General features: G+C 40.0%; 1 protein-coding gene across 1 annotated transcript; it reads right to left on the minus strand.

The window, feature by feature from the left end:
* Positions 1 to 15,084: 15,084 nt before the first annotated feature.
* LOC118834149 (olfactory receptor 10H1-like) lies at positions 15,085 to 16,262 on the minus strand. The gene has a single exon (XM_036741595.1). The coding sequence runs from the start codon at positions 16,051 to 16,053 to the stop codon at positions 15,085 to 15,087; it is 969 nt and encodes a 322-aa protein (XP_036597490.1). The 5' UTR covers positions 16,054 to 16,262.
* Positions 16,263 to 21,064: the final 4,802 nt, after the last annotated feature.

Consider the following 21,064-nt stretch of genomic DNA (forward strand, 5'->3'; position numbering starts at 1 on the left):
GAAACTGAAACTCAAAAGACCAAGGGATTTGTTCAAGATCACACAGATGGTGCTGGAACTGAGTCTCTGCCTCCAAGTTTCCTTTCACAGAGAGAGTCAACAAATAATTTTTTCTTTGAATTTTCTTTGAATAATTTTCATAGCGTCCTTGTATTTCAAATAATTTCTCCTTTGCAATTTTTAATTTTAGTGATTTGACTTTTTCCTTAAGCTTCCCAGAGACAGCTATGGGTCTCAGTGGATAGAAACTGGGCCTGCAGCCCGAAAGACATAAGTTCAAATTTGGCCTCAGATACTTACTAGCTGTATGGCCCTGGGCAAGTCACTTAACCTTTGTCTGCCTTAGTTTTCTCAACTATAAAATGAGGATAATAATAGCACCTGTCTTCCAGTTATTATGAGGATAAAATGAGAGAGAGAGAGAGAAAGAGAGAAGACAATAGATTGAGGTATGGTAGGGTCTAGTGAAGATGGGGAAGACTTGGTTATATTTGAAGCAGGGGAAATAACCAGTAGATAGGGAGAAGCTGAAGATTAGAGAGCTAGAAGGAATGATAGAGGGAGTGATCTACTAGAGATGACAGGAAGAGATCATTAGGTCAAGGTCACGTGAAGAGGGCCTGACTTTGGCAAGGAGAAGTGCCACTTCATGGTCAGAGACTAGGAGGAAGTAGGAGAGAGCGAGGCTTGTTGTCAAGACAGTTTAAGATAAAGAAAAGAGAAGAAGGAACTCGGGTCAAAGGGTCTCAATTTTCTTAGTAAATTCATAGGTGAGTTCCTCAACTTGGAAGAAAGAGATAGGGAGAAGTATGTAAGGCTTGAAATACATGTAGCATTATGCATCCAACCTTTTGGTATCAATCTGTATATATCTTAACTGCAATAAATGTGTTTACTATATACTATGTTGTTTTTTTTTAAATTCAGTCGGTCAATGTATATTTATTAAGGGGTTACTATGTGTCAGACACTATGCCAAGCACTGGGGATGAAAGGAAAGGCAAAAACATGGTCTCTGACCTTGAAAAGCTAGCATTCTAATTGGGGAGACAACATGTAAACAACTATCTAGATATAAGCTATATACATGTGTGCACATATATTGTGCGCATGTATGTGTGTATATATTTCAGTCATATCTGACTCTTCATGACCCCATTTGGAGTTTTATTAGCAAAGATACTAGAGTGGTTTGCCATTTCCTTCTACAGCTCATTTTACAGATGAGGAAACTGAGGCAAACAGAGTTAATTGACTTGCCCAGGGTCACCCAGCTAGTAAGTATCTGAGGGTGGATTTGATGAGTCTTCCTGACTCCAGGCTGGCACTCTATCCACTGCACTGCCTATCTGCCCCTGTGTATACATATACTATATATATATATATATATATATATATATATATATATATGCATATGAATACACACATATATGTATAAACATATGCTATATATGTATGCATGTGTGTGTGTGTGTGATGGAAAGTAATCCCAGAAGGAAAGCATTAGCAATGAAGACGACCTGGAAAGGACTACTGCACAAAGCACAGTTTGAATCATCTTGAAAGAATACAGGGAAGCCAAAAGATGTAGGTGAGAAGGGAGAATATTCTAGGCATTGGCCCAGCCAGTGAAAGGGCATAGAGTCAGGCGTAGAGTAAAGGGACTTAGTTCCAGCAACAAAAAAAATCATTATTAATCGACCATAGTGTAGTTGAAGTTAAGTAAAGCATACAGAAGGAGAAAAAGTAGGAGGGGGCCAGGTTATGAAGAACTTTAGAGGAAATAAGAAGCCATTAGAGTTTATTGAGTAGGGGACTTGGGGTAATACGGTCAGACCCCCACTCTAGGAAGATCACTTTGGCAGCTGAGCTGAAATGGATTAGAGGGGAGAGGACTGAGGAAGGGAGATCAACCAGAAGCCTAATGGAATACAGCAGGAGGGAGGTGATGAAGACTGAGTGTACATGGAGAGAAGAGGATGTATACAAGAGATGTGAAATCAGAAACAAAACTTTGTAACAGATTGTATATGTTGGCTAAATGTGAGTAAAGAGTTGAGAATCTTATGGGAATTTTTGATTCTTGATTTTTTTATTAATTTTTATTTTTAGGGAGGGAGGGGTCTAGGGTCATTTCTCCTTGTTAGAAGGTTATTGAGCTGGCTGGAACTTGTCCCATGGAATGTGAGAATTTGCTTAAGACCTCAAACATTCCTCAGATGAGAATGCAGAGGAAGAATCTCAACTGTTCCTGACAACGTATAAATCCCTTCTCCCTCAACCAACCCGCTGTGAACTTTCTAAAAGTAGTTTAATCTGTAGCCTGACCTAGTTTACCTAAAGTCTGTTTAATTAGTATTGTTTCCTTAATGACTGTTTAAGTTTGCTCAAATTTTATGACGTTGAAGGAAGCTGAGGTGATGACTCTCTTTTCTTTAGACTTCTATATCCTAACAAAAAGAACGAGATTGAAACATGTAAAAGAATTCTCTTACTCTGAGTTCTGTCAATAAAAAGCCTTTTTAGAATCCTAATTTTTGTTTAAGTGTATTTGTTTTGTATGAGACCTAAACCTGTACTTAAACATAATTAAATCTATGTTTCTTTGCCTCGATTATTTCTGAGTTGTGGTAGATATATTTTTCCAGTAGTCACCTACCGTATGAACTCAAAAAGGAGATGTTCCTCCCATAAAAAGGATGACACTAAGTTTGTGAATTTGGGTGACCGGGAGGATGGTAGTACCTTTAACAGCAATAGGGAAGTTCAAATGTGGGGAGAGTTTGGGGAACGTGCTGCATTTGAGATGTCTATGGGACACCCAGTTCAAGATGCCCAATAGGCAGTTGGTAATGAATGCAAAACGGAAGGTCAGGAGATAAACCCGGACTGATAAATAGATTTGAAAATCATCTTCATAGAGATGTTAACTGAACCCATGGGAACATATAAGATGACCAAGTGAGATAGGATAGAGTGAGAAAAGAGGAGACCCCAGAGCAGAGTCTTGGAGAAGATCCACATTTAGTGGAAGGAAGATTTAACAGAGGAGAGTGAGAAGAAGCAGTCAGATTGGAGGTAAATCAGGACAGAGGAGAGAGTGGAAAACTGAAAGAGGAGAGCATAACCAGGAGAAGACTGATCAACAGGCTTTTGAACTTGCCAAGAATTCAATTTAACTTTATGTCATTTGATTCCCAAACCCTTATCATGTGACCAGACTATTTTTCTTTTCCATTTTATTTTGACCACTTCTTTGTAATGCTTTCCTTATAACATGTTTCAGCCTGCTCCTGGCCAAACTGCACCTCCCCATTCAGTTTTCTCAGCTGTAAAATGGGGATAATAATAGCATTTACCTTTCTAGGTTGTCAAAAGGATCAAGTGAGATGATACTTGTAAAAGTGTTTAGCCCAATGCCCCTGCATCATAGGTGCTTATTACCCCCCTGTCCTCAAACCCCTATTGCCTTTCGGGTAATTCTCAACTTGGTGTTTTGGACCCTATAGTGTTCTACTTCTCACAGCTACACCACACACCTGGAAGAATATTGGTACCAAAAATATGTCTTGTTTGTTTGCTTCAGGGAGAAGATTGGGGTCATTAAAAAATTTTGCAGCTTCAAAAAGGCAATCTAACCTGCTTTCCTCTTAGACCTGTTCAATTCTATCCAGCTCCTTATCTATTTGAAGGGTTTATCCATAAATTTAGCATTACGGTTGTTAAATTAACAGATTATTAGCACTAGAAGGAACCTTATAGACCACCAACTCAAATTCCTGATATTATACATGGGGAAACTGAGACCCAGATAGGATAAGCAAATGGGAGCTCCTTGAAGGCAGGGATTTTTTTTTCATTTTCTTCTACAAATGGTAGACCAAAATGGGTAGCTGCTAGTACAGTGCATGGTAGGTAGTAGGTGCTTAATAAATGCTCATGGAATTCAATTCACCAGCCCAAGGTCATACCTTAGTGACAGATCACAGATTAAAACTCAGATCTACTGACTCCTAGATCTTGCCACTATACCAATTTAACTCATCTTTGACCCTGCATCTTTAAGTTGTTTATTTCATTTGAAGGAAATAGTGGTTTCTTTTTTAATTTTATCATTTCTATTATTAAACTTAAGTAAATGAACTATACAAAACTAAATTTCAATATTTTACATTACCATCTCTCTAAATATCTTTGACCCTGTGCTCTTCTACCCTCCTTGTTATAGTCATGAGTTTCACCTTGGAATAGCTGCCACACTTTCTTCTATCTATTTTCCCTCCCCTTCTTTTTTCCTTCCTCTACTTATCTGGAACACCCTTCCTGTAATATCCAGTAACTTAGTCAACATGACACCATAGTTGTTTTTATTCCTGGACATTTAGATAACGAGTTAATCACAGTTTTAAAAGTATGTGGTATTAGTGCTTCATTCTTTTAGCTTTCTGCCGAAGGCCAAGAGTGTCTCTGGCTTCATACTCAAAGCTTTTTGGAAATGTATGTTTTTTTTTCTGTAAATTCTTTAAAGATTTTCAATATTCATCTCTCACCCTCCAACAGCATAGTTAAACAAGCTGGAAGATGAATCCTAGTATTGTGGCTGACATAACAGGATTTGGAGTCTCCATCGTGATCATATCCTCAGCTTGCTACAATAGAGACTTTGTGAGATTTCCCCTTTGGGGACATTTGGGACTCTCTCTGGGATGAACTGAGTTACCTCACTCCCAATGGGAATGTTTCTTCACTCTGTATTGTCCAGCATATATTCTTATTTGTCTACTTTTTCTGATTTCTGTCTTGTTATCGACTTGGATATATGTGTTTCTTTGCTATTTGCTGTGTGTATTCATTGGAGAACTGGTATTTGGTGAGAAAAGGTCAAGTCTTAAATATAAAGCATGGGAGTCTTCCTTTCTCCATTAATAAGCAGCAATTGGAAGTTTAGCTTAAACCTGACAACCATATCCCCTAAACTAACAATATTTAAGGGAAAAGGAAACCACAATTCAAGCACGGTGCTCCAACTCCCTGAGGAGAGCAATGTGACCAAACTATTTGCCTGAACTTCTTGCTTCTTCTGACAGGAAATAAAAGTCTCCCTTGAAAAAGGATGGGAGGTGGAGGTGGGGTGGGGAGAAGAGGCTAGGGATGTTTATTCTGTCTCCCTTTGAGTCACACAATGACACACCTATGCTAGTGTGGACAGCCTTACTAAGCTCATCTATATTATATTTCAATTTCTGTGACCATTCCTAGTATTCATAGAAAAATCTCATGAAAAACTGATTTTTGTTATGTCATGTTTTCCTTCTAGCTTAGCAGATTTTTCCTTTTTCATTGTTGTTTTAAAGATCATCATTTTTGTGCCTGAATAAATTGAATTTTCACTTTTGCCTTACATCCAATTTCTGTAGATTCAATACATTTGTTTTTTTTATAATTCTGGGAAGATTTCTTAAATAATTTTCTCATTAGAGTTATCAGATTCTATTTTCCTTTGGTGTTTTCAGGGATCCCCATAATTCTGAAATGTTTTTTTTCCTTCAGTCTCTTTGTTACCCCATTTGGAGTTTTCTTGGGAAAGATACTGGAGCGGTTTGTTATTTCCTTTTCTAGCTCATTTTACAGATGAGAAAACTGAGGCAAACATATGATTTGACCAGGGTCACATAGCTGGTAAGTGTCTGAGGCCAGATTTGAACTCAGGAAGATGAGACTTCCTAACTCCAGGCCCAGCACTCTATACACTGCACTACATAGTTGAAATGGTAGCATAGGTGAGACAAGCATACATTCTAGGCATGGAAGATAGGAAGTACAAAGTAACAATAGGTGTAACACAACACCACAATAATTAATTCCATTAAGCCTAGAAGGTAACAGAATGATGCCTAAGGTTCACTTGCTTCCTTCCTTTTCAGCTGTAGGAAGTTTATTTTAGATGAAAATTTAAGAGTTTAGGCACAATCACACAGAGCCCCCAGTTAAGAAAATCCCTAACAACTAGATGGAGATTGGGCTCTCTGCCTAATCTCACATTTATATCTTTCTAAAAGTAAGTTTTTTTGATGTCCTTTACTTTTTATGTCACCATAATTCTCCCCCCAGCCCAGTATTCCTTCCCCTCTCCCTCTCAGAAAGCCATCCCATATAACAGAAGTATTTTTAGAGACAAAAAAATGATAAAGAAGGCAAAAAAAATAAGCACAACTAATCAATTCATTAAAAATGTCTACAAACATTAGCAATGTACGATACCTGTGGACCCGCCACCTCCGTTAAGGCAGGGGTGAGTGGGTGAGTGGTGATGGAAGTATCCTCTGATATCTCTTCTTTGGAGCCATGAATGTTCTTTCTGATTTTGCAGGCTTCACTTTTGATTGTGTATGAATGTGGCTGTTCTTTGCATTTACATTGCTGTAATCATTATACATTGTTTTCTTGGCTATTTACTTCCCCCTGCTTCAATTCATTTAGATTTTTCCATGCATTTCTGTATTTATCACGTATCATTTCTCACTGCAAGGTAATCCATTACATTCATGAGCCACGATTCTATTAGCCATTCCCTAATCGATTAGCATCTACTTTGTTTCCAATTCTTTACTATCATAAAAAGTGTTGTTATAAGTATTTTGGTTTGTATAAGGACTTTCCTTCTTATGAAGAGCTTCTTTGGGGTATAAGCCCAATAACAGGATTTCTAGATCAAAAGCTATGGACATTTTAATCACTTTATTTGCATAATTCCTAATTGCCTTCTAAAATGGTTATATTGATGACAGCTTCACGAACAATGCACCAGTGTATCTATCCTCCACAACTCCTCCAATATTGTTTTGTCATTTTGCCAACTCACAGGGTGTGAGGTGAAACTTCTGGATTTTTTTTGGTTTTGCATTTCTCTTATTATTAATGATTTGGAGTGTTCTTCATGTGGTTATGAATACTTCACAATTCTTCTTTGGATTAACTGTTTGCTCATATACTTTCACCCTCACATTTTTATCTATCTTTAGTTAACCCCTTGGTTTTTTGTGGTTGAAGTAAAATTCAGTTTGCCGAAAATATTTGAGTAACAAAACAACGCATTATATTATGGTGTCTGCAGATAAATAGAGATCAGGAGGAGGAGTGGAGAAAACAGCTGACCTTTTCTTGTGATTTCCCTCTCACTGGATCCTCCTCTCTGAGACATACTAAAGCCTCTCTTTAGTATCTCCCTTTTCAGCTGAAATGAAGTTCTCCCTTTTTTCCATTCCTTCTTATGAATTCAAATGATCAGAATTTCTTCCTGCCCTCCCCATTTTCGTTGAGATAGTTTTTCCCTTTTATATAAATTGCTTAAGCTGTGACTTGGACTCTCACAATATAGTTTCATTTAATTCCAGAAGGTATATACACTTTGTTCTCACTCAGCTATGATTGCTTAATTCTATAAAAGTATTCTCACCTTGTCAAGGAACCAGAACCAGAAGGATTGGTTTTAACTCTATATAGAAATGGAGCTAAGTATGTGAAGAACAATAAGCAGACCATTTTGGCTGGACAGTAGAGTTCAGGAAAAGAAATAATATTTAATCATATTAGAGGGAGAAAATAAGCATCTATTAAGCATCTACTATGTTCCAGGAACTATGCTAAATGTCTTACAAATATTATATCATTTGACAGAAAAAGGTATATTGGGGCTAGGTTATGAAGTGCTTTAGAAACTAAATAGAGGAACTTATATTTAATGCTAGAGGAAATAGGGAGCTATTGGGACTTATTGAGTAGGAGAGTGACTCTATCATATCTGTACATAAGGAAAGCCACTTTGGCAACTGTGTACAGGACTGATTTCCTCCTAGCACTGTCCCTTGCTGAAACTGTGGTCAGTCCCTGAGATGCTCAGACATGCCATTATTGTAATGTCATCAGGCGAGGGGAGAATACTGCCCATTTTTAAGGAGAAAGATCTATTTGGGAACAATAGAGATCTACTCTGCTGTAAACAGAAAATCATCCTTTGGAGCCATTTTAGGTCACATTCTTCAGACAAAAAAAATAATCATTTTTTTGGGGGGGTGGTGGTGGTAGAGAGAACTCATATGCCCCACACTCTTTGGATAGACAGTAATGGAATGCCTATGCTAATTGTAATATTATCATTGATATCTAATAACCACAGCTTCTGAACATAAATAGTGAAAATCTTTTGAAAATTAAATCAGCAAACAAGATTTTCTTCTAACATCCAGCAAGCATTGGACCTGACTCACTGCTACTCACTTCTGGTTTTCTGTGCTACCTCCACTTCTCCTTGGTTTCCTGGGTTTTCCTATGATCACAGACTTAAAGTTGGAAAAGAACCTTAGATATTAATTATTTGAACCCCCTCATTTTACAGATAAGGAAAATGAGATGCAGGGAGGCTAAGAGGCATGCCCAAGATCACATAGCTAGTAATTGGAGGAGCCTAGATTTGAACCTAAGTTTTCTATTTGTCTCTCTGTGTCTCTGCCTATCTCTATTTCTGTCTCTCTCTGACTCTATTGTTTCCATCTGTCTTTCTATCCATCTGTCCATCATCTCTATGTCAGTCTCCCTGTCTCTGTTCCCATCTCTCTCTGTCTCTTGGTCTCTGACTCTGTCTCTCTGTTATTTCCATCTGTCTTTTCATCTATCTGTCCATCTGTCTCTGTGTCTATCTGTCTCTGTTTCTCTGTGTTCCTGTCTCTTGGTGTCTATCTCTTTCTCTTGGTCTGTAACTGTCTCTCTGTCATTTCGATCTGTCTGTCTGTCCATCTGTCTTGCTGTCCATCTCTTTATATCTGTCTTTCTCTGTCTGTTGTGTCTGACTCCATCTCTCCATTATTTCCATTTGTCTGTCCATCCATATGTTCATCTGTTTCTGTCTCTGTCTCTGTTACTATCTGTCTCTGTGTCTATCTCTTGGTCTCTGTGTCTGTCTCTTGATCTCTGTCTCTGTCTTTCTCAACTGCAGACTATAAGGAATTTCACACAGGTCAAATATAATGGCTCAAAGCCACCCTTGACCTTGGCTTCTGCCCTTTTACTTCTCACTTCCTACTACATATTATAAACTTCCAGCTTGCACATTCTCCCCCATGCCATCTGTATTTTGAGATTCCAGGTCATTTACTATTGTTAGTAAGCATTCTTCTCACTCATAAGCACAGTAGAGCCATATTCATAAGCGGATACCTAGACTTTAAAGATTAGCGGGAGTTTGTCATTCATTGACAATCTAGTAACTAATGAGCAACTAAACAGGAAATCCTGATCATAGACAGGTAAGCCAGAGGTCAAGGGTCAAGGACCAGGGGAACAAAACCAAGGCTGGAACAAGAAATAGCACAGGAAGTAGCTAAAGTTACATGACCATTTGCTTTGCTCAGCAATCAGTATAATAATCATAACAACAGCTAGCATTTCTATAGTGCTTTAAGGCTTACAAATACTTTACATGTGTGTTTTCTCATGTGATCCTCTCAATAATTCTGGGAGGTAGGTACTGTTGTTATCCCCATTTGACAGATGAGGAAAATGAGATTGAGAGGGATTGAGGGACTCGAGCAGGGTTATACTGCTAGTACATGTCTGAGACTGGATTTGAATTCGGGTCTTCCTGACTCCATATCTTCATGTTCTATCATTGCAACACCTAGCTTCCATCCTTTATAATAACTCCACACTTTTCCCCCCACAACCACCATCATGCTGCCTGCTCTGAAGGTATCTGTGGACCAAGTCACGTGTCTCACCAGCACCACCAAAAAAGGGAGGAAGGGAGAGAGAGAGAGAGAGAGAGAGAGAGAGAGAGAGAGAGAGAGAAACTTTGGCCATAAGGATGAGAGAGAGCCGGGTTTACTTCTCTGCTTTGCCACTAAGCAGCTGCATGACCTTGGAGAAGTCATTGAATCTCTCTGGGGTTCAGTATCCTCATCTGTAAAATCAAGGGACCACAGGATCATAGTTTAGAATTGAAAGCGATCTTAGAGGCCATCTATTCTTACCCAGTTATTTTACAAATGAGGAATTGTAGCCAGGAGAGGGAAAGTAAGTCGCTAAAGGCCTTGTCTCCTCTAAGTAGCAGAGACAAGATTCAAACTAACACGATCTCCAAATCTAATGCTGTTCCCCTGCAGTACCCAGCCTCCCCACAAGAGGGAAGGACAACAAAATAACGAGACACATTTACACAGTTCAAGTATCCCTAAAATTTGACACTGTATCTGGAGCATAGTGGGACTAAATAAATGCTTGCTGAATAAATAATATTTCCCCATTTTGAGGTGGGGAAGCTGATGCTTAGGTAGGTTTAGTCAGTGCTTCTTAAACTTTTTCCACTCGTGACCCCTTTTTGACCAAGAAATATTTATGTGACACTGCATATTTAGGTATATAAAATAGGTATGCATTTCAAATGTATGAAGAACAGCAGGTAGGCAAGTGCAGCTAGATGACAGTGTATGTGGAGGGGAGTAAAGTACAAGAAGATTTTGTTACCTAGTTCATGATCATACTCTTTTTATTGTCATAGTCTTTTGCAATATAAGCATGTCATGGGAATCAAAACCTACACATTTCAATGTATTTTTTGAGATTCTACAATTCAAAAATAAATATAAGAAAATATGAGAGAGGAGATAGAAAAGGGAGAGAGAAAGAGAGAGGGAAAGAGAGAGAAAGGGATGGGAAGGAGAGAGAGGAAGAGAGGGAAAAGGGGAGAGAGAGAGAGAGAGAGAGAGAGAGAGAGAGAGAGAGAGAGAGAGAGAGGAAGGGAGGAACTAAACTGAGTTCCTCCATGACATTGATTGCACCAGGTGCGGAACCACTGCTGGAAGAACCCTTGTCTCAGATACTGTTGGGATGGGTCCTGAATGGACTCTAACTCCTACATTCCCGGAAGCTCATCCTCTTGACCTTTCAAAATTTTCAAGGATGGAACCTCCATATTAAACTCCTTTACCTAGAAGGAAATAAAAAATATTGAGTCAGGTGAAGCACAGAGATCAATTTTTCATGAGGCTACATGGTCTTAGAAAGATGGTCCAATACCCCTTGCCTTCCAATACTGACTATAAGCAGATGCAGTCAAAGAGAAAATATTGAGGCTATGGTGTCTAGAGGTTTTTGAAGGCTTCTGTAATCAATCAAAGCACATCCAATTCACCACGTGGCTAGCTTCCCAGAACCAGTTACAGAATGTCTGTATATACTCTATAGTCTCTCTAAGTCCCTTCTGTTATATATCATCAAAGCTTTCTCAGAATCAGGCTCACTTACCTCTCCATGTGATGATATGCCACCAGAGACATTCTGTACATGTTCCAGACTACCATTACACAGAGAAGTGGTTATCCAGCTACTAATGAGAAGTTCACTGTCTCCTGAGGCATCCTATTGCACTCCTGGAAAGCTCTAAATTCTAAATAATAACCAATATTATACAGTGGAAAGAGGACTGACCATGGAGACCCTACCATCATTTGAATAATATGCACTTTGGCATTTCCTCTGGCAGCCATGTTCCTAGTATCATTTTGGGGCATCTCTGAGACTCAAGAGAATATGCATGGACTGGTGCTAGATGACCAGTGGTTGTAAATATCTGGATTCAAATCCCTCCTCTGATCCCTGGGTGACTGTAGAAAAGTCACAACCTTTCTGATTCACAGTTTCTTCTTTTGTAAAATGGGGCTTATAATATCTGTGCTACTTATTTTTTAGGATTGCTGTATTCACCAAATATAATAATGTATGAAAACTGTTTTGGCAAACCTAAAGCTAGCTATGTGTGGCTGTAGAGTTCCAACAAGATGGGAATCTAACCCTCTATAATTTCCACTGGTAGCATCCAGTTATTCCCTCAGGGACCAAAAAACACAGAAAAAGCCATGGACAGAGAATAGCAGAAAGATCCCTAGATGTGGAATCAGAAGGCCAAAGTTTTGAGTCCTGGATTATCCACTTAATGCTTTTGGGACCTAGTGGGAGTGAGTCATTTCACTTCAGCTGAATCATCTGTCGAATGAGGGGCTTGGACTCAGTGACTATCTAGGGTCCCTGTAAGGTCTAAAGTCCTAAAAGTCTGGTCCTTCTTCTACATGAAAGGTCTTAAAAATCTGAACTTGGGCATCAAGTCTGATCTAAGCCTTTTCTAAGGTAAACAGTACCAGTTCTTTCAACTCATCCTCAAGTTCTTGTGTAGGGGTATTTTTGATCCCTGAGTGAGACTTCATTTTATCCTGAATATATTTAACCTTAATGTAGTCAGCCTACCATCTTAGTCATTCAAGATCTTTTTGGATTCTAACTCTATCAATCACGTGAATGACTTAACATGAATTGTTGAAGAGCCAGAGACTGTTAAAATAGGACTGATGCATGAAAAAGCAATATCATCATCAAAGTTTTCTTCATCATCACCATTATCCCCATCATCATTTGAATAATGGACACATGAACATTTCCCCTTGTAGACATGTTCCTGGTGTTACTTTGAGATTTCTCTGAGCCTCAGGAAAATATGCATGAATTTGTGCTAATGGGGGATGGAGGAGGGTGGGGACAAGGAGAGGGGGAGGATGATAGGTATTGGAAAACATTCCCGGTCCAAATAGGAATGGAGGAATATGAGGTGGTAGCAGCAGAGGGGTAACAGGGGATTGATGGAAGGATTCCTGGACCAAATGAAAGGCCTAGTTGAAACTGGGAGCAAAACTGGGGAGCAACAAGGAAGAGAGCCAGAAGAAAGAGGGCACTTGACTGGTACTATGAGTCACATGAATGACACCAGTCCAGGGAAAGAGGGATAGGTTCTCTAGAATTCCATGTTCTTTCCTTGTTGATTTGCTCCTCAACCAGAAATTCATGCTATTAAGTCAAGAGTCATTATATAGATCCCCAGAGAAGGCATTTACTCGCTAATGGGGTCAATTGCTGCATTTCCAGGGAAACTTGAGTTCTTTTGCCACTTAGAATGCAAGGGTGTGGGTACTATTAAACCCCAGAGGTAGTACTATCAGGGTGAAACCTGCAGAGATTCTAGGGAAGGTAGGCCACCAGAGAGCAAAAGGGAACATTTTTTATGTAATTATATAATATAGTAACTCAAGAGTGAGTTCATTCTGTCATCTTTGTAGTGTGCAAACAACAACAACTTGTTCTTTGTTCTATGCCTTATTAATTTAATACTTTCTAGGGAAATGACACCTAGGCAAGAGCTAGAAACAAGTCCAACTCTGTGTTCCCAGGTAAAATCCTGGGTAGGAGCATGAGGCAGAGTATGATTATTAAGAATCACTCAAGAGAGGAACTTGGGTCTTCATGAGCTCAGAGCCTTAAAAAGGAGACACAATCATCATCATCATTATTATCATAACACTTAACTTAGTAATTATAAATTAAATAATAGCAAGAGACAGCAGATGACAGGAAGGCCAGTTTCATTCATCTTAAAAGACAAGTCTTACAAATAACCTTCTTCTTACTTAACTCAATTAACTCACCTGAAACCCGTTTCTCTCCTAAAATAGGAATCTGCTGCATAGTTCCATCCATAGTTTTTCATCTAACAGGAAAGAGGCAGCATGGGCTCAGGGAAGCGTTTTGACCTTGGAGTCAGAAAGCCTGAGTTGAAATCCTGGGTCTAACACCTTAATAGCTGCATGACCCTCAACTGAGCCTCAGTTTCCTCATCTGTAAAACCATGACAATATTACTAGTACTCCCCGCCTCATAGAGTTATTGTTTTGTAAAGTGCCACAGTAATGAAGTTGATTTTTATTAGTTCCAGTTCTTTCATACTTTGTCTCCCCCGAGTTGCCCAGAAATTTATATGTCTCCAGTTCCTCAGCTACCTCTGCTTTCAAACTACTTTCTATCTCTTTAAATCTCAAAGTACCTTAGAATATGATGTGGGAAGAGGCTTTGAAAACATCTAGTGGGCATCCAATGCTCTAGTTTTTTAGATAAGGAAATTACAGCCTGGTGAGGCTAGATTAGACACAAGTTCAAACAGGTGGTAAGAATGAGAGACAGAGAGATCAAGATAGAAAGACAGAGACAGAGATAGAGAGATGTGTAAAGAATTTAAGTCCACTCTCTTTTTTTAAACATTATTAAACATCTTTATTAATGAAATTATTACATACTATTCATTCCAAATATATACTTCAATTTTCTGAATTATAAAAATTAGTACATGATGAAAACTTACTACAAAAAAATGACACTCTGAAAAACTCGAAAATTAAATGTGAGAAAAATTTAGCATATCAATGATCAAGAGTAGATAAATTAACTCACAACTTTATTTACAAAAATACTCATTAAACATTTTTAACAATCGCTGCCTCAAGATTGCTACAGACTAAATCTTAACTGTGCAGCCTGTTTTTTTCCTTTAGTGTGTTAATTGGGATAAAAGCAAAATTATTTCAGCAAATCTGCCAAGTAAAGTACTATAAACTGTCTTTTCATAAGAGCTTGTATTATGTGCCAGGCATTGGGCTAAGCACTGGAGATATAAAAACAAGATGGTTCCTACTCTCTAGGAGTTTGCATTACAGTAAGGGATGGAGACAGATGAAACAGAGCTGAAAAGTTGTGGGGGGAAGGAAAGTATCAGAACCGGGGTAATACAGTCCAATGTAGAGATGTAAGATGGTGGAAAGTGTACCAGAAGTCAAGTGAGCAATGTAATTGGAGCTTCTCGTGATATCCAGGCAGGTACTCATCAACTATGAATGAATATCCATAAATGCAAAAGGACTCTCAAAAACAAGTGAGATCAGTATCAGCTAGATTGTGATCCCATTCCTAGGGCTAATAATAAGGTCAGAACATGTTGTCTCCCCCCATTGGAATGTGGGCTACTTGAAAAGGGAGCCCTTCTCACTTTTTATATTTGTGTCCCCAACACTTAGCACAATACTTATCATATTGTAGGTACTTAAAATTCATTTTCATCCATCCATCCATCCATCCATCTAGAAAGTGTTCCATAACATAAGACTTAGATCAAAAATCAAATACATTCTAATTATTGACCATCATATAGTCTCTCCATTACAGTCTTGAGGGGCACAGACTCCTGAGGAGGACTTTCTTTAGGGCATCCTTCAGTTCCTTATTTCTCAGGCTGAAGATAATGGGGCTCAGGAAGGGGGTAAGAGCACTGTAGGAAATGCCCATCAGGGTATCCCCTTCCAGGGCTTCTAAGGTCTTTGACTTAAGGTGTACAACAGAAGCAAAGCCATAATGTATAACCACCACAATGAGGTGGGAGGCACAGGTGGAGAAGGCTTTGTGCCGGCCTTCAGCTGAGGGGATCTTCAAGATGGTGGCTGCAATAAAGGTGTAGGAGAGAAGGATAAGGAGGAAGCAACCCAGCAGGACTATGATGTAGAGCAGCCCAATCCCCGTGGCCACTGCTGCGACATCTCCACAGGCTAGCTTCACCAAGGGGGGCACTTGGCAGAAGAAGTGATGGATCTCATTAGGCCCACAGAAGGTCAGGTTGAAAATAGGAAGAGTGATCACTAACCCCATTACTATGCCACTTAGCCATGAGGAGGCCACCAGCCAAGCACAGCCCCGTGAACTCATAAGCACACTGTACCGTAAGGGGTGGCAAATGGCTACATAGCGATCATAGCCCATAATAGTGAGCAAGAAGCAGTGAGCAAGACCACAGGCAAAAGTGAAAAACATCTGGTTGGCACAACCCCAAAAGGAGATGGTGTGGTGAGTGGAGACCAGGTCAGCAAGCATGCGGGGATTAATAGCCAATGTGTAAGAGATTTCTGAGATGGAAAGAGTACACAGGAAGAAATACATGGGCTTGTGGAGACTCCGCTCATGCCAAACAGTCAACATGATGAGAAGGTTGCCCAGCAGTGTGAATAAATACATCAGCAGAAAGAGCACGAAGAATAGCAGCTGAAGTTGGGGGAATGGCGAGAACCCAATGAGGATAAATTCAGTCACTGTGGTTTGGTTTTGCCCCAGCATGGAGGCTATGGCAGAGTAGGACATGAGAAAAGCAAAGTTATCATTGAATCACACTCTTAGAGTTGCGAGGAATCCCCTAGAGAATCTAGTCCAATCACTACCCCAAGCATCAATCTCCTCTAGCATATTCCAGCCTTAACTGAAAAAACTCCTTCCCCAAGCAAAGAATTCTACTATAGGAGAGCTCTTCTTGTTAGAACAGGGGAATAAAAAAGCCAACAAGAGTGGATGAGAACTTGGCCCTTCCACAATACCAACTCTGCCATGATGCTTCGCTGTTAAACTAAAGTCAGAGTCTTTAACTTCTACCCACCACTTTTACTTCTGCCCTCTGGGGTTAAGAACTAGTCTAATCTGGGGTTAATAACTGGTCTAATCCCTAACAGCACTTTAAAACCTTGAAGACAAGTATGTTTTCCCCTAAATCTCTTCTTCTCTGGAATAAACCTACCCAGTTCCTTTGAACAATTCCTATATGACTATATTTTCAGTGCCCTCCCCATCCTGTTTGTCCTGCTATAGATGTTGTTAATGGCCTCCCTAAAAGATGATATCTGGGTCTGAACATAATACAACAAATTTGACCTAAGCAAGGTTAAGAGGATCAGGACAAGTGTCTCCTCTTGTTTTGAATAAAGAGCAATAAAGGGGAGAGAGTGCTGGATCTGGAGTGAAAGGATCTGGGTTCAAATGTTGCCTCTGTTACTACATGTGTGACTTAATAACTCTGGGCCTCAACTATAAAATTAGGGAGTTGGACTGGATACTGGACTGGATAGCCTCTAAAGCTATCTCTACCTGTAATTTTATGATTTTTGATCTCTAGTTCTCTCTTAAGGCAGCCTAAGAACCCCAGGTTGATTCTTTTGGCGTCTGTGTCACATTGTTATCTCCAGTGAGCTTATAATACACTAAAACCCTTCCTTTGTCTGTTTCCTAGTTCTTCTTCCATTACCACTCAGAGACCTTAGAAGTTTTTAGTCTGATCCTGTTATTTTACAGATGAGGAAACCGAGTATTTGAGAGATTAACTGATTTATCCGTGGCCACACAGCTAGTTAGTGACAGAGGCAGGATTTGAATATGGCATGTTCAAATTGTAAAACTGATTTTTTGAGTCCACATATAGGACTTTACATTTGCCTAGGCAGATCACTTTACTTGTCTGGGCCTCCATTTTCCCATGTGTAAAATAATGGTATTCGACTGGATAACATCCAAGGTCCCTTCCAGATCAGAATCTACGATCCTTATTCAGCGATCTCTAAGTTTTTCTAAAAGTTGCCAAGTAAGCTGAGATTGCTATAACTTTTTGGGTCACTGTCACATAGTTGCTTTGTACCAAGTATGTGGTGCACAAACCCCATACTTTTTAAAGTTAGCTATGACTTTGTTTCCCTTCTTCAATCTTGTACTTACAAGATTGTGTTGGTTTTTAAAATCCAATTATAGTATGTTATATTTAATATATATTGAATCTAATTTTTATTAAATTTGGTCCCAAAAAGACCTTCCAGAGCAGGAATGGAATGGCAAAGTAAGTGTGCCTTTCTAGCATTTTTCAGACTCAGTGGATCCCAGGGTGGATCTTACTCAACCTTTTCTTCCTCTGGTGTCCTCCATATCCCATCCCAACCGCCCTGGCTCATGACAGAATTGGGCAGGTCTGTATCTCAAAACTCCTGTTCCACCTGCCCCTGGAAACAGGGATGTCTTCTCCTCCAATCCTTCTCTGCTGACCTCCTCCTCTAGAGCTCCATCCACTGGGGAATCTGAAGCCCCTTCTGTTACAGATACTGCTCAGACCTTTCTGGACCTCTGCTTGCCTACCCGAAAGATCATAGACATTGACATAGTAAGCATCTCAGAAGCCATCTAGTCCAAGCCCCTCTTTCCACAGGGAAGGAAACTAAGGCTTAAACAGGGAAAGGGATTTGTCCAAATTGCCACTAGTAACAAGGACCTGAGCTGGGACCTGAGTGCAGTTTCTCAGCCTCCAGATGTAGAGTTCTTTCCAGTATAACTCACTGGTACCCAGCCTTCTCCCATATGGCTACATGTTCCATTTCAACCCTACCCCAAAGATTAGCTATTTCCTCTCATGGCTATTGCATCACAGCATCCTGTAGGCTCTTTGTCCTTCATGCCACATGTCTCCACTCCTTGTTCACACTGCTTTTTATTCTTGTAACTTTTGCCTTCACCTCTTTCCCAAATTTGGAACTGTAAAGCACACCCCCCCCTCCAAAGTTATCTTCTGACCCCTTGACTCCCTCCCTTCCTTACCTTTGCCTGTGTCTGAGTTCTCATCCCCTCCACAAGCATGGGGATGAGGCTGTCCTTGACACAATGTTTGCTAATGTTCTCTTCCAAAAACTGGTGCCCGAAGCTCAGATCAGAGATTAGAGATTTGAAGTTGGAAGAGACCTCAGATGTCAACAAATAAAACTCCCTCATTTTACAGATGAGGAAACTGAGGCATATCGAGGTGAAGCTGCTTTACCAAGTCTCTCTCTTTCTTGGCCAGTTTGGATACTCATAATGATTTCCCTTCTGCTAACTAGCAATCTCTGTCTGTAGCTTCTCTCCTGGGGTCCTTTTCCAGGACAGTTTTCACATACTCAAACAGAATAATCATATTTCTCCTAACTCATCTCTTCTCCAGTCTAAGAATCCACAATTCCCTCAATCTCTCCACCTGGACTGCCCTCATCCAAAAGTGTTCTATCCAGCAGAATCTTCTTCAGGAATCTTTCTACATAAGGTCCCTCCCATCCCTGATATTCACTTTTCTAAGGACCCTCCCAGTTCTGATAATTTCTTTTCTAAAGGCCTTTCAGCTCTGATATTCTCTATTCTAAGGGTTCTCCCAGCTCTGACATTCTCTGTTCTAATGTCCCTCCCAGCCCTGATATTAACTTTTCTAAGGACCCTCTCTGCTCTGACATTTTCTTTTCTAAAGATCCTCACATCTCTGACATTCTCTGTTCTGAGGGCCCTCCCAGCTCTGACTTCTTGTATTCTAAGTTCCCACCCAGCCTAGATATTACATGTTCTAAGGTCTCTCTCAGTGCTTACATGCTGTCATTCTGTGACTCTTAGTGATGATCAGAAATAACCATAACTATCCTGATAGGTACTGACTAGGTCAGAGCATTCCTTCATCTTTCTCCCTCCTGCAAAAAATTCTGGGCCTGGCACATGCTGTCCCCTCTCCCCATCTGCTGTCTTTTCCCCTGATCTTTCAACTATGTAATTTGAAGACTACGAAGGCCCATGCTGCTCTTCTCACCTGAAGTGGATCTCAAAAGTGCTCTGATTATTGGGATAAAGTAGAGAAGGACAATTCCCTTCTCCTGGAGGTATGGGGAGAAGAAAATGGCTCACCTCAGGGGGTGTGAGAGTCTAGGGCCTGAATGACTGCTTATAGCTACCCAACTTGGTTCTGCTGCCCTTGAAGCAAAGGGTGTGAGTGTAGTAAGTTCAAGCTTGACTCAGAGTAAAGAAAGCATGGCCCGCTTGTCCACGAGTGAGCTGTAGGTAAAGCCAAAGGGGGAAAAGATCAGCATATTTATACCTTTTCTTTCGACCTACTGCTTTCCCCAGTCCATAGAGGTTCCAGCTCCCCCAGGGCACAATTCCCAGCTTTCAGAAAGAAATGTGCCCCCTAGAGAAACTTCAAGGAACAGAGAGAACTGAGCCTGCACCCTTTCTCACTAATTGCTGATTGCTATTGAGGGTGTGCCAATTAAGCTCAGGCTTAAACTCCAGTGACTGGGACTCTGAGAGCTAATAACCAAGGACCATAGGTCCTAGCCCTGACTATCAGAACAGGATGTGTCTCTTCAGGGTAGTTGTGTTTGTTTCTGGAACTACTGAGGAAGACATCTCCTCCTTCTTACATTATCTGGGCTCCAGATTGTCCTCTCCATTTTTTGGATAAGGAAACATCAACAGAGCACTAAAAAGCTCCTTCTGGGGAGAGACAGACCTGTGGCTCTTGAATGGGATATGGCAGCTATACATAGAATGAAATTAACATTTATTAAATATGTAATATGTATGAGGCACTATAATAAGTGCTTTCAAAAATTATCTCATTTAATCCTCATAGCATTCCTGGGGAAAAGCTCTATTATTTATCCCCATTTTATATTTTAGGAAACTATAGAATGATATTTATAGCAGTTCTTTTTGCTATATGAAAGACTTGGAAATTAGGGTGGGGGGTATCAAATGAGAGATGACTGAATGGATGTAGTGTAACATTGTAATGGAGCTGTAAGAAATGATGAAAGGGATGAGTTTAGAGAAATCATGAAAGATGTTTTTGAACAGATGCAGAATAAAGTAAGCAAAGCCAGCAGAACAATTTATAGTACAACTGCAACATATAAAAAAAATAAATTTGAAGGACAAGTTTTAAGAGTTAAGTTCTAAAGACCTCTGATCAAAGCAGTAACTGCTTATAACTCTAGAGGACCAAACTGAAGCCTGCTGCCCTCTGCCTAGGAGAAGGGTGAGAGACTCAGGGTGTAAATCTTTCCTCCACACCCCCAATCTCCAATTCTAACATGCATACACACACATACATATGGGACACAGGGCATTCAGAGAAGACTAGTACCTCTGGTATGATGGCTTCTGAGCTCTTTAGGGGCTGCTTTCCACTTTTGGTGTCCACCTGAATCACCCAACCCTCACCTGTGGCTTCAAGAAGTTGTAGCATGCTCAGCAGCCACAGCCTGGCAAACTGTTTAAACAGAAGAACTAAAACATGTTGAGGGTAATCAAGGCATCATCTTCCTGAGTTCAAATCTGGCCTCAGACACTTATGAGCTGTGTGACCCTAGGCAAGTCACTTTACTCCATTTGCCTCAATTTCCTCACTTGTAAAATGAACTGGAGAAGGAAATGGTAAACTACTCCAGTATCTTCACCAAACCCCAAATGGTGTCATGAATAGTTGGACATGACTGAAAAATGACTGAACAATTAAAATATGCCAAATATGATGACTATAAAGAAGTTGTCA

The sequence above is a fragment of the Trichosurus vulpecula genome, chromosome 1, assembly GCF_011100635.1.
Source record: "Trichosurus vulpecula isolate mTriVul1 chromosome 1, mTriVul1.pri, whole genome shotgun sequence".
NCBI classification, from domain to species: Eukaryota; Metazoa; Chordata; class Mammalia; order Diprotodontia; family Phalangeridae; genus Trichosurus; species Trichosurus vulpecula.

Bases quoted from the DNA above. Each gene is read 5' to 3' on its own strand.
- LOC118834149 (XM_036741595.1), bottom strand. From the start codon at position 16,053: ATGTCCTACTCTGCCATAGCCTCCATGCTGGGGCAAAACCAAACCACA.